The sequence below is a fragment of the Tyto alba genome, unplaced genomic scaffold (assembly GCF_018691265.1).
Source record: "Tyto alba isolate M040663 unplaced genomic scaffold, T.alba_DEE_v4.0 Super-Scaffold_41, whole genome shotgun sequence".
Taxonomy (NCBI): Eukaryota; Metazoa; Chordata; class Aves; order Strigiformes; family Tytonidae; genus Tyto; species Tyto alba.
The window spans coordinates 13545146-13559776 of NW_024881317.1; the positions used below are offsets into that span (position 1 = coordinate 13545146).

The 14631-nt window shown below is 41.9% G+C and overlaps 1 protein-coding gene across 2 annotated transcripts in view; it reads left to right on the plus strand.

The window, feature by feature from the left end:
- The window catches only part of TNFAIP8L3 (TNF alpha induced protein 8 like 3), a 48780-nt gene extending 36516 nt beyond the window's left edge, over positions 1–12264 (plus strand). The window contains exons 2-3 of one of the 2 annotated variants that reach the window (XM_042804336.1): positions 2515–2568; positions 9227–12264. In XM_042804336.1, coding sequence (XP_042660270.1) covers positions 2515–2568; positions 9227–9789 — 617 coding nt within the window. In that variant the 3' untranslated portion in view covers positions 9790–12264. Of the gene's footprint in view, positions 1–2514; positions 2569–2779; positions 2826–9226 lie in introns of those variants that run through there. The other variant, XM_032983071.2, reaches the window with a different exon arrangement.
- The last annotated feature ends 2367 nt before the right edge of the window (positions 12265–14631 follow it).

The following is a 14631-nucleotide window of genomic DNA, read 5'->3' on the forward strand; positions in this document are numbered from 1 at the left end:
AAGCACCTGCCATATAGTTATACATTGCCTGTCCTGGCTCCCTTTTCTCTGCCTATATGGTTTGTGGGGTGGGGGTGTTTGTTTTAGAGTCAAAGGGAGAGACTGAGTTGTTACTACATTCCTGGAGCAAGAAGGATTGCATGTACTGAAAACAGAAAGCTGCAGCAGCTTTAAGTGAGACAATTTTGGCTGCTGGCTTCCAGGATGTGTAGCCGCATCCTCTGTGCTTAGATAACACAGGCTGGATTTTCTATTATTCAGTGCACGCAATTTTATATTTTTTTCTCTTCAAGTTTTTGCTCAAAACGGAACCTACCAGTTTGGAAACTGATCACAAAGTAACATTGCAAGTAAGTTCTACGGATCGTCTACAAAGAGAAGTTGCTACAATAATTGCATCTGGATGGAAACAGGATAGCTGTAAGATCTTGAAAGGTTTCTCATGGCTTGCAAGAGTCTCAGTGGCAAATAATACTTTGGCAAGAAAATAATTTCTTTTCCAGATACTTGTTACTTTTGTGTGGAAGTATGTGATGGTTGAGTCCTTTTAAAGAAGCCTATGAGGCTTTTTTCCTTAACAAGGTAATTGGTTTATCATTCATTATATGTCTGATGCTCCCCAAGAGACTCTGTCCCATCTAAGCAATAAACAGTTCCCTAGCACACATCAAAGAACTCATTACTGTCCTGTTGTGAAAATTACCTGGCCAAACATTAAAACAAGCATAATTTTCCTATACAGATAATAATTATTTGTTTAATTAGGTATTTTTGCTACCTGGTCACCATGGTACCTTACTTTTAAATGCAGTGTCTTTAAAAGGTGTAAGAAATGTGCTAATTGTTGAGAAGACAGAGGAGGTTAAATACAAAATTTTTCAGAGAGTGAAGTTAAACTCTTCAACAGTTACTGCCTAGGATTCACTATATAGCATATACTGGAAAAAAAAAAAAAAAAAAAAGATAAATTAAAGTGACTGACAGGTTGAAGGCCAAAAAAATCCTAACCAATTCAAGATGTCCCCTATTGCCACCAAAGCACTATCTGCTGGATTTTGTGAGATATCAATGTTTGCCTAAGACCCTGCTGTAGTGTTTTGGATATGTCAGCATGCCTCTCCACTCTAAAAGACTTTTTTTTGACCAAATCTAACATTTAAGGGAAAACTCACTAATACAATCATAAGTATTTGTCTCAAACTACAGGAACAGGATCAAAAGGTCATTACAACAGGTAATAAACAATCCTCCTGCATCCCCATTTCCTAAAGATCAGCCCAGGCAATGCCTTGGCCTAGTATGGCTCACTCTATTGCAGATACCTCCCTCGTTAAACCTTTGCTGTCAGTGTACAAGTGTTTTGTCTAGCAGCATCAGGCAGAGTTAAAATAGCATTTTCTGGGGTAGGGATGTTCAGTATTTTTAATGTATTTTGCTCTTTCTATAAACAAAATGAGCTGACATCAAAAGATTTTAAACCTGTTTATAAGATACCATGGTCAGTTTATCAAAAAGCTCTCCTAGTTGTACAGTAAAGCTTAAAAATCCCAAACACCACTGTATTTTACTATCACTCCTGGCAGATGGACTTACTAATTTCTGTAACATCTGAGCACTTTCAGATAAGAGCAAAGCCTTGTTTGTACTCTGTGTACCTCAGGGTGCTGTGTAAGCAAGCTCTGCATCATTTACACTCGCTGCCAATTGCCAAAAGTTAACCAGATGTGTTTGCTGCCTTGGCAGAGCTTCCCTGTGTGCTACCAAATGGGAAGTGCAAAGTTTAAACTGAACACTGGAAAGTCACTCCTCAAAGTTGCCTGAGCTGCAGCATGGTTTAGATTCCGGTTCTGATATATATTATCAGAATTAAAAAAAAAAAAAAAAAAAAAATTAAGAACTTTAGTAGCCACTTTCAGAGAGGTGACTCTGCTGCTTGCATGTGCCAGGCTCACACTTGGCAGGCTGGAGCCGAGGGCTGGGTCATCAGCAAAGCAGTTGCTGCCTGGTTCCGCCGTTTGGTTTGTGGCCCAGGGACACAGTGTGTGGAGATGATCCTCACCCAGCCTTTTTGTCAGGGAGTGGTTTCCTCTCTCACAAGCTGGATGTGAGTTTTCAGGATATGACCAAATGTAATGTCTCATTTTTAATGTCAAATGGCAGCGGTACAAAATCACAGCATCATGTCAGCTGTGCCATATAATCAAGGGAGCTCTTGTGAAGATTTCCACACCATGGGCCAGTTTCAGCCACAGGACAGTGCTGTTACCCAGACATCAATTACCAGCTACTGTTTTTAGACACAGGAGAAGAATACAGCAGTGTAGTTCAATTCCCAGCCAGCTTCTGGGGTTAGCAGGAGAAGAGCTTAGTGAGCCCCTTTCTTGTAAACTCCAGCAGAGCTGATGGAAACTGCAGCCGAGTTCCTCTCCCCCTGGATATTGTCTCTAAAAGCATGACCAAGACAAGGACAACAGTTTAAGTGCTCGTTCTGCATTGCCTCTCTTCTCTTTACAGAAGGTGCTCCCCAGCCAACCACCACCTCTGCCAGATATCAAGAGGCACACTCCAGTATGTAGCAACAATATATTATTATTAAAGTAAATGCCAAATACAAGCCAGCTGCTGAAATGAGATTATCATTAGGAATTTCCAGTTGCTAGATTCCCAAATGTTGCTTTTTTTGCAGTGCGATTGCTGCTCATATAAAGCACTGAAAGGAAAAATGGTCTTTTTCTTTTTTCCATTCAGTCATGTTCCCTCCGTGCAGGGCTGTTGCTGCCATTTCCAGCATGCCAAAATTTTGGCCTTCAGACGCTTGGATACCGGTAGGTTCTCCCAGGATCATATAATTATCAGTCTGTAATCTCCTGTTCCACTACGGAAATGAGCAACACTTTTATGTTCATAGTAACAATTTAGAAGTGTTAAAAGTTTGAGCACTGGGCCCCTGGTGCTTACACATGTTTAAATTGGCCCTCCCTGAAAGCTGATATATTCCATCTGGTCTATTGGATTTCTTGGCTTAAAGTTACTGGAAACACTGAATGTTTCTTCTGCAGTGATCCTATAGCTGTCCAAGAGTAATAAGCACACTTACAGCTAGCTCCCTGGCTGCTCAGTACTGAAATACTATGGGAGAAACACTTTTAGTGCATGTTTTTTTCCTGCCTGCTTTTAGAGCTATTTTGAAATCCTGAGTTCTGCAATTCACTTTCCTAATCAATCTTATAGCATGTAAGTGATACTTAAAGGACAAATAAAGCACACAAGTTTGCAGCTCATTACCTTTAAACATCTTGCTTCAATGCTGCAAATAAAGCAACTAGAATTTTTTTGTTGTTTGTTTTTCTACATTCTCCTTTCCAAATCCGCACTAGCTTTTTCTTGTCCTTAAAGCTTTACATAACAGCTTAATAAAACCCCCCGTTCTTTTTTTCCTCAAAGGTTATTTACGTCAAGAAAAAGAGATATTACAGGTAATTCCATGTTATAATGAGAAAAGCTGTCAGCCCAGTAAGTTATCAATACCAGCAGCAACACTGGATTAACTGTTCAGATATCCTGAATTGCTCATTTAACTCTCTGTAAGAGCTGTACAATACAGCTGCCTCATTTCTTCTCATTAGCATTACCAGGCTCTGCAGGCTCAGGGGCAGGTATGTCACTAGGTTAAAATACACAGATGCATTCAAATTGGGTCACACAAATCATTAAACCAGCATATTCCTACAACAATTTTCACAACCCAGCTATCTCATACTGTAGCAGACTGAGAGCATGCCTGTCCCTTGGCTTAGCCCACCTCCCACAAGCCTGAGCAACTGCTAGCAGCTGGAGGGATGCCCACATTTCCAGCAGCATTGCTGACTCCTTAAAGCCTGTCTTTAGGCTGCAGAGGCTGCACTACTTTTGAAAATTGAGGATTCAGGAGTATTAAAAGTATTTTAGCTTCTTCATCATCTTTACTTTCCTATGTATATCCCCCTTGTTCAGTTAAAATTCAGCCCTTTGCTTACTTACAGCACAGCTGGAGCGCAGATACAGGGACCTTTTCTGATTCCCATCACCTCCCATTCCAGCCAGGCTGCAGAGGAGCCTGCTGCCTCTCTGGTGTTTTTAGTTCAGTCCCTTAATTTACAAGGGTTCAACTCACCTCTCCAGGATGCTCTCAGACTAACTCAGTGTCCCTCCTCTATTACTTGGCAGTAGCTTGAAAACACAGCCCACCACCAACTGCTGGGACCTGGTTTATACTCAGTGTAAGTGGGAGAGAAGGACACAGCTCCAAGTGTGATTCACTTCAGACCAGGTGAAATCAGTTAAGGTACTTGATTAACTAGGCTGCAGCAGGCACCACAGAACCAGCTCCCAGCATCAGCCATAACTCCACAGGTGTGATAGAACCAAAGAAATTGCTTTGTATCCCTCCTCCCCAAGCACACCTGCTAATACAATTAAAAATGCACTGGACAAACTGCACAGAAACTCTTCAGATTAACTCTTATTCTCTCCATTTTTACCTGTGAAGCAACGTTCCCTCCAGGGCCCACTTCAACATGTCTCTCAGCATTTGCCAGGGGAGAAAATATTCTGGCTGCAGAACTATATTAAGGCTTTGACTAAGAAGTGGCTAACTGGGAGGGAAATGGGTTTATGTGCTCCGGGGGTTTGTTTCCACGTCTGCATAATTGCTTTCTGAAAACGTCGACCACACTCTCTCCTGGGCATATTAGGAGCATGTTCTGGTTCACTGGTTCTGCCGTGTGTTTTGTACAGAGTGGCTGAATGGATATTTACATGAAAATAGTATTGCTGAGCATTTAGTTCTAACCATTTTGTACTTGGTACAGCCATCTGGAATCCAAATATTTTGAGAATATTACAGATGCTTTTGCATTTTAGTCTCAAAACCTCTTAAAATACAAAACTCTTACATCCATTCTCTAGAGTTGCCAAACTTTTTCCACACTTCTGTTATTAAGCAACTCTGTTATTAAGCAATCCTGTTATTAAGTTTAGTGGATATGAGACATCTTTGTCATGTTCAGCACCGTCTGCCAGAAGCTGGGCCTTCACTGGTGGGGAGTGGTGTAGGATCCTGAGCCCGGCCTGCTCGGGTATCATCCTGGGATGACATCCCTCTTTGGGTATCACAGCTGTGGAACCACAGCTCTGAAGAGTTGCTGTTTCCAAAGGATCGAAGATTGCTATGGGATGAATCCCATCGCAAGGGGCTTTTTTAATAGCTTTTATCATACACAACTGTCTAGATGAGAGGGAGACAGAGAGCAGATCTGAGGGCAGAACTGGTCCCTACTTTGGTAAAAACGAAGATGTCAGACTTTCTATAATGGAAGCCAATCATTACCCAGCGAGGCAGTAAGCTCAGAGATTGCTTTTTTTTCATTTTTAGCTTTGGTATAATGTTCCTGAAAGCTAATAGCATCTATAATGTTGTTGCTGATTTGTTTTGCTGTATGAAAGAAAGCAGAAAATAGAATTGCTGTATGTAGGAGGTGAAGATGTTGTATTTTGTGTAATGAGCAATGTGCTGCAGTAAGAAAAGACTGCCACAGCAAACCTGCAGTCCCCATGAAAACCTGAATTTAATCACGTGGCTAACCACTTGTGATCTTTAAAAGGCAAGGCGTCACCTTGGTGTCTGAGCACTACGTGATTTTGGAAGCAGGAATCCAAACAATCAGTCCAAGCAGTCTCTCTCACTCCTTCCAGCATACACTCCTGTAAAACTGCACACGCCCTGTATTTCAGCAAAGCTGAGCATAGCCCTTAGCAAACAGCCCCCACACTGTTGTCTAGGCTGCACAAATGGGCTGATGACTGTGTCTACCTCCTCCTCCTCACACACGCGTTGTCTGACCCCACCAGGCGCTGGGGCAGCCGGAGACCAGAGGCTGAGGCTCTGCAGAGCCCCTGCGACCCCGGCGGCCAGGCAGACAGCTTGCTAGTGCAGCTGGGGTGTACCCCTTGTCCTGCTCCCTGAGCTTCTCAGCTGCTTCCCGACTTGGTGGAGGGACCACGGGAGCAGGCTCCAGCTTCTGTAATTAACACAGAGCACCACAGTACGCTACAGATGCACAAGCTTGTCCTGTGTCCCCACCAAGCACTGTCCTTCCCCACCAGGGCCTAGGTCTGCTTGGTACAGCTGACTGGGAGAGAGAAGAGGGACATCACCCTGGTGAAACTCATGACCAGCTATTAGAGATTTTACAATACAGAAAGCAGCACAAATCATGGAAGAAGGCAGGCGAAAGGAGCGTACACATAGTATTTGGATCTGCCTGGTTTCTGAGGGCTCTAAGAACTCGCGGCTGGCACAGGTTAGGTGCTAGAGATGCCATGGTGAGACAGGCTGGAGCCACAGGAGCACAAAGTGGTGAAGGGGTCCACAGCAGGGATAGGAGGGATGAAACTGGGGGCCTGGTTTGAGCAGAGGAGAGTGAGAGATATGAAAGGAAGATATAGCATTACAGCCTGGTAAAGGAAAGGGTGGAGGAAAGGGGAATACAGCTTCTAGAAAAAAGTTTAGCAGCTTCGATGTAGTAACAGATTTCTTTTATTTTACTTTTAGAAAGATGAAAAAGAGCCGGGTCTCACACTGTTAAATAGCAGATCCCACACCTGGGACTTGCCCTGGAAAAACACTCCAGCCATAACATTCAGTTAAACTCTGGATCCAGTGCCCATTTCATACCTTGCACCTTTCACTAGCAACTGTTATCGTCATTTGAGGTACCAAACCCAAGGATAGCATGGGGAAAGAAATCCATCTTTGAAGATCAGAACCTGTTTTGTGGATGACAGCCAGGACTTTGAATAGAGGAACATACCTCTGAACCACTTTTTTTTTTTGCGCCAGACAAACCTCACTTCTGATAAGTTTATTGGAAGCTTTTATGTGCTAATGTAGCGTCAAATTTTGTCTCTCATAAATCAGTCTGCATGTGTGCGTGTTTGAGAATATGCTGGTAGTTGTGCCGGTCCTGGCTCTCCCAGAGGTGCTGGCACACCCAAGACACCGGGCAAACCAAAGTGCAATGGGGGACACGGTACTTCACCGGCTGCTGCCCCCCGTGTGCCACAACTGCTGGCCTTGCTTTGAGGTGCAGAATTGCAACAGCCCTGCAAAGCTCTCCCTGCAGCGCAGCTGAGCACGGCGGGAGCCAGCTGGGCTCTCACCTAGTGAAAATGACACAGAGGCTAAAGTGTCAGGAACATTAGTAAAATTAATATTCTACAAATCTACTACAATTATTTTCAGCTACTGATTGAAACAGATATTGAACAACTGCACCCACTTGATTAACAGCAAACACTTACTACATGAACAGGCTCTAATATTAATCTTCCATTTTACTGTGTCAAATAGATATAATTATTCATCACGGATACTATTTATATACCCACGTACTGCTAAGTGAAAGAATGCTTTCATCCTAGTTTTATCATTTCTGATAAATCAGTTTTTCTATTTCCTCCAGTCAGCAGCTCAGCCCCACAATTTTCTCTCCAAATGACAGGCAATTCTTTTAAGCACACTGAATTACTTTTTCCAGGTGGTGGTTCAGTTGAAATTAAATGTTACTCTTTCATATTACTCAGTAGTACAGCTATAGCACACAAAGGAAGATGACAATTTTAATATTCCAGCTAACTTGAGAAACAGAATTTAAACGGAAGACTGTTTAAATTCAGAGTGTTACTTATTTGAAGTGAGCACTGGCACCCAGCACGCCTTTTTCCTTCACATGAGGCTGCGGGGAGCAGGGGGAGGGCGGTGATGCTGCGGTGAGCCCAGGGCAGCGTGAGCGAGGCTGCGGGTCAGACTGCACCCCCAGCACTGAGGGACGACGGCTGCGCCGCGGGGCGACAGCACGGACGGGCCGGAGGCTGGAAAACACCTCCGGAGCTCACCCAACCGGCCTAAAACCCACTCCGGCTCCAAAATCACACCAGCCCTGGAAGCTTTGAGTTTTATTGTTAATCTCTCAGTGGTTTGATCTCCCAGCAGCTGGGGCAGGACGCAGTTATCGCCATCCCCCTTGCACCAGCCAAGGCTCTGCTCTCCCAGCGAGCAGAGCCAGGGCCCCAGCCGACACAGAAAGATGATGGGCATCTCCTTCGTGTGAGCAAATACTGAGAGGAGATGTGAGGGGAAGGCAAGGAAGGTGTCTTGTACCAAAGAGGCCACTCTGCTGGCACTCAGCACTCGCCTCACTGGCTGTAAGCCCGAGTAATCACACACTCATCACCGTTTGGCTGCAACAATAAAGCCCTTTGATCCAACAGAGACTTCACTACCCTAGTATTAAACTGGATGATTAGTTCATATGGAATATTTCCATTTCCTTTACTTTGTCCATATATGGTCAGTTAAAAACCAATATTAATGTGAAAACCAGAGGAAGATCAAATTAATCTCTACCAATAACTATAGAAGTTCATGAGATTAAGTCCTGCAGGAATAGCCACATGCTCAGGTGCTATGCTGAGTGAAACTTGCACAGAAAGGCAAAAGGTAAAAACATTCAAGATATTTATTTGATTAAAGGTAGAGCAAATAGCTCAGGTATTTTCATCTGGCAGGAACCGCATGCACTGAAGCACAAACATTTTACAAAAATCACATTCTATAATTTTGCAAATGGGTAACAAATGGAAAAGGCATCGTTACTAGAGAATAAAACAGAATAAACCCACACCTATCAATCTGGTTTATTAGCCCTTACCTGAGATGCTGCTTAGTCTAACAGTGGAACAACAGTGCCTCCCAATGACCAAAGGTATAATTCTTGCAAGTTCATGTATTTACTTGTCAGTATCTCATTTTGCTTGCCTCTGATAGCTCCCGTATTATTTCAACCACAACATCTCTCTGCCAAGAAAGCTTTAATAGTGAACTTCAAAATTATAAGACTAGCAAAGAACCAGAACAGATATCCCCTGCCAGACTATTCTCTTAATCTGTAAGAAAAAAACCTCAGTGACAACAAGCCCTGAAACATGGATTATCCGAGACCCCAAGGATACTGGGAAATACCTGGTTGGAAGTGTTCCCGTTATTACGGTCATAACTATATGTAATAATTAGTGACACACATAATGTCTCAGTTAAGCACATAGATACTACTTCTCTTATCTGACTGTGAAAATTAATCACCAAATAAAATTAACATTTTCCCTCTTCTCTGCCATCCCAAAACAGGTCCTGATTGTTTCAGTTCCAAGAATCTTGCCCTGCAAGCCCAGAAAAAGATCCTGAGTAAAATGGCAACCAAAACCATGGCTAACATGCTAATCGATGACACAAGCAGTGAAATCTTTGATGAGCTGTACAAAGTAACAAAGGAACACACAAGAAACAAAAAGGAAGCCCATAAAATTATGAAAGACCTGATTAAAGTGGCAATAAAAATTGGGATCCTCTATCGAAATAATCAGTTCAACCAAGAAGAGCTGGAAATTGTAGACAAGTTCAGGAAGAAGCTGAACCAAACTGCCATGACAATTGTCAGTTTCTACGAGGTAGAATACACTTTTGACAGAAATGTTCTTGCAGAACTTCTGAATGAATGTAAAGACCTTGTGCATGAACTAGTAGATCGACACCTGACACCAAGATCCCACGGGCGCATCAACCATGTCTTCAATCACTTTGCAGATGTGGAATTTCTAACTGCCCTGTACAGTCTTGATGGGGATTGTCGGCCATACCTCAAAAAGATCTGCGACGGCATCAACAAACTACTTGATGAGAAGATCCTTTGAAACTACGCTCAAAAATAAGAAACCAACCAAAAACTTCTCTCTAGAACTGGCCACCCTTCGTGAGCCATGGTGAGCAAGCAAGCTTCCTTCCCACCGGCCTCTTACTCCAGTCTCCAGCAGGGGCCAGAAGGTGCTCACCAGGCTCACGATGAAGTGGAAAACAAATCAGAAAGCTATCAATTTTAATGCTGTGTTCAGATAATTCAGTCTTTTCCAAGGAGCGGAGTGAACAAGGCTGCCGATATATATTGTTCAGAAACAGATTGCTACACACTATGATCTTACTAGCTTTGTGTTCAAGGCTGAACATGTGAAAAGAAAGTAAACTCAAATGCATGGCTATGTAAAAATAGACAGGTGAAGGCAAGAGAGCAACGCATGGATCTACCCCCAGGCCCTTGGTGCGTATGTTTTTATTATTTTCACGCTTACTGAAAAAGCCTAGCCAGAAAGTAGGGCTGTAATGGATTAAGCTCACTCCTTTCAAAAGGATCAGGAATCAAGATGAGAAGGCATCTCTGATTTTACACGGTATTTAAGTCTAATAAGGGAATAACAAATAATACAACTGAGCAGAAGTGGGAGAAAACTTGAAGAACTGCAATATTTCTATTAGAGTTTTGGTTTATATCTGCTAATAACAGAGAGAAGGTTTCATTTTAATTTTGAAAAGCAGCTCAGTGGTTCAAGCTCAAAAGTAACCAGAAAACTAGATGAAGTACTATATCAGTTTCCCCACTCTCAGGGTTTGCATATTTGGCAACATCAGACAAGTTTAGGCTGAAGGTTGTGCTGCTCTTTATGATCTTACTGTTTTGCCTAGCAGAACAAAATACTCTTTGTGAAGATTTTGAAATTGCACTTGTGAAGACACCAATGGATGGACGAAATGTTTACTTCCCCTACCCTCAAAATATTCAGCCTAGATAAAACTCCCAGTTTAATGATGTTAATTTGTGCCTACAGTACAACAGAGCGATAAAAAAGGAACCCCGTCCACAATGCTTGAAGTGCCATCCAAGTGTAGTATATATCCAGAGTAGTCTTAAGAGAACAGTCTTAGCAATTCTGGTGAGCTTCATGAATGATTTTTTTTGTTCAGAATGTTTTCAGTGACTTTTTCTTCTTTAAACAAAATATACCCGTGTCCTCAAACTGAAAACATTATACAAAGACATAACCGTTTCTGTTAAGTTTTGTTTGGATTGAGAGAGAACGGGAACAGAGCAGATACACCAGCTTGCCACATGCAGAATCTTGCAGCTGGGTAGGTGCGGACCGAGTCTAAGTAAATGAAATACATTCAGAAATCTCTCCTCCCCTTGCCCTCTACTTCTTATCCTCCAGACTCACCTCTATCTACTTACACTTCAGTATCACGTACCATCTCCTTTTAGTTGACACAGATAGCAAACAATCCTATTATCTGGAGGTAACACCTTCCATATCACATATAATAGAGCTGCACGTACGTGAAAATTGACAGACAAGAAGATATATTTGGAAACCCTTCCTCTCTATGGAAAACTTCCAGTGTTGATCACTTACTATTTTAGGATAAGAAAAATTTATGTTTCTCATTTAAACTCTTAAATATTATGATAGTAGTGAAAACTGTTCAAAATTGTATTATTCTTCTGTCTTTCCTCACCCCAGAATAACTGTATTTTATCTCTTGCAACAACAGTTTTGATTATCATACCTTTATACAGTTGAGAATACACTTACCCAGATCATGTATTCACTTGAGTTGTGCTAGATGCATTTTTATCTGTTGCCAGGAGAACTCATTTCGGAGCACGATAAAAATGGCAGCACAAGAAGTTAGCAGAGCAGTTTGTAAGGATGCAATTTTTCCCCACATATTTCCTGTAAGAAGTGTATTTAGTAGCAAAGAAGGTGGACAATTCCTTTGCAACACAGCACAGTAATGAAATACCAACATTTGGGGTTGCAAGTTCAGCCATTTGCAGAGCCATATTAACATGCACCATTAGCTGCATTTTTTCCAAGCACGTACTTGTCAACTGATGCTTTTGAACAGTATTTATTGTATCTACCACTCCTGTCCCAGTGCACATGTCAGATTTTGCGTGTTTGTTTCACTTGTGGCAAACAAATTTAAGTTCTTTTTTTAAAGCCAGCAAGAGATTATTCAACATTTAAGATGTGCAAAGGAAAAGGATATCCTGTATCTGTGACTTTCTGTGTGTTGCAAGTTATCAATATTCAGATTCTGGTATTTTAGACACACCAGTTGAACATCTGTTGTTTTATTTATAAATCAGAGTAGCCTTAAGGAAAGAGAATGTTTTCAAGTATTTCTCATACTTGCATATCCTGTATATTCATTGTTTACTTTTGTACTTGTAGCTTGGTATGTAATAACATTGCTAAAATATGGGCAATGTTCAGGTCACCTTAAGTATATGATGTATTATCATATTTGTGGATTAAAAATGTGTGATTACTGCCTCTTTTGTTTCCTTTTTATTTATTTATTCTACCACCCAATGTAAACTGAAATTAAACAGTAAGAGGAAGAAATTTGTGTCATCTAAGTTTTGTCACCTTCAACTTCTACAACCTTAAGGCTCTTCGATGACCAGATTTTGTGAAGGCAGGAGGTAAGGAGACACCCAGTTTAAGTGTTTAAAAGAAACCTGGAAATCCACATGTTCTGTTGTTCTCACACACACACAACACACACATGCTTCATCAGCAAATGAAACTTGTGTTTTCCACCAAGTTCTCAAGCACTTGAGCTAACAAATGGTGCCGACCCGGCGTGTTTCGAAGTGCAGTTCGGGCCCAGGTGAGGAGCTCCCTGCCAAGCCCTGCGGAGGAAGGGGCCCTGCCTGCTTGCCTTCAGGCAGGGCGCGGCGCCCAGAAGCCGGACAGGCAGCCTGCGTCAGGGCCAGAGCAGATGTAACGTCCTAAGATCCCATTCTCTACCAAGCACCCTCTTGCAAGTTTTCCACGCTTTATTTAGCTCAGTGTGATTTAAGTTAGACAGAAGACACATCCCTGGCAGATTTCAAATCCCTGACCTAAACATGGAGATGCTAGAACCTACCAGAATATTTTAACAGTAGCAAGCGTACATTCTTCTCTTCTTATTCCCGGAAAAGGCAAACTTTTTTTGGCTGAAACAGCTCAGGGTTTGCAAACAACTCGCATGGCAATTATACTGGAAGCAATTAAAGATTGGCACAAAGAGAAAACCGTCAACTACCTTAAAATAAATGTGTAAAGCAATCTTCATAAGTGGTGTTTTAAGCCACACTGCCGCTAAAACACTGCTGTCAGCTTAATTTTATGAATCATATCATGGCAGGACACAATATTCTTTGCTTTATCTCTGCCAAATTTATGTAATAAAGTTAAAGAGAAAAATGTTAATGTTCAAGAAACTCTCAAGGGAGTGACCACTTCGGGCATTCTAATTAAATTGTACATGTACCATATCACAGTACGTCACACTGAACATGTAATCTGATTTGTGTTAGAGAAACATTCTCACAGAAAGGCATATAAATAGCTGACCCTGAAGAGAACCAGGAGGTAAAGCACAATTAACTCTTATAGAGACAAAAATGCAAATACAAGTTTTAAGTGGAAGACTTAAGCGGGTCTACTTCCATGCCAGAAAAAGACAATGCACAGTCTTACACAGAAAAAATAATACAGCTTTTTACGCTGAAAAACTACTAGTGGGACTCTGAGATAACTACCTTTCCAATGTTTAGAAACCATCAGGCAATGTTATTTATGAGCTACTTGCAAACAGGAAAACCTCAATATAGTGCCATCCATTACACAAATTTATTCTCTCAGATCCTTAGAGGATGAGAAGGGGTTGGGAATACCAAGCAGAAAGTAATATAACACAACAACAGATACGATTTATGTTTAGGAAAGCGTACTACATCATACTGCCGTGTTGCCCTTCCACCATTTTCCCTACCAAAGTATTTGTACCATTAAAAATATCTGAAAATACTTGGGATAAGTGGGGAGAACTTGACAAAACAGTTGAAATATGGATCCAATACAATCACTTATCTGTTGACTCTAAAACACCCAGAACTCCAAGCTGCCCATGGCACAGAGCAGTAAAACAGTAGCATCTCCTGGTACCTAGGGGTTTGGTCCAAAATGCTGTTAATCTGCCAGTTCAGACTCTGACTGGCCTCTAGTTGCCTCTTGAAAGTAAACTTCATGCTAACTGGATTATGTGCTCTCTTCCTTTTAGCCTGCTTCTACGTACCTGATTTCCCTTTCCCTGAAAACAGCTTAATCCTTCAAGATCTAGTAAGTCAAAGAGAAGTAAATGGGAACACAACAGAAGACAAAGATACTTGCTGAAGGATTTTCAGTACAGAGCTAGATGAAAAAATATTCCTCTGTGTAATTACTTATGCAGCCATATTTCATTTTAGAGACAACTAGATGATGGATCAAGATCAGAGGGACTCCCAGCCCTGAGTTGCTGGGGTTCTCAAGGGCCTGAGGTCCCACACCAGCCAGAACTGCAGCGTTGCCTGCACTCGTTACACACCAACAGCCCTGCCACACAAACAGCCTCACGGCTTAGGTCAGGGCTGCGACCACCTTCAATTCAGCAATGATGTCAAACTGCACAAACTCCCAACTCCTCCTCAATACTGTAGCAAATGGTGTGTTATGTGACTTAAAAACATGCTATTGCTGTCAACTATAAATAAAGAGAGACCCTAAAGTCTCCTGTGATGCCTAAGTACAAATCCCACCATCTGGCAGTATTCCAAAGAGTACTGGATAACATGAGCTGGCAGGCAGAATGCTGTTCAACAGATCTAA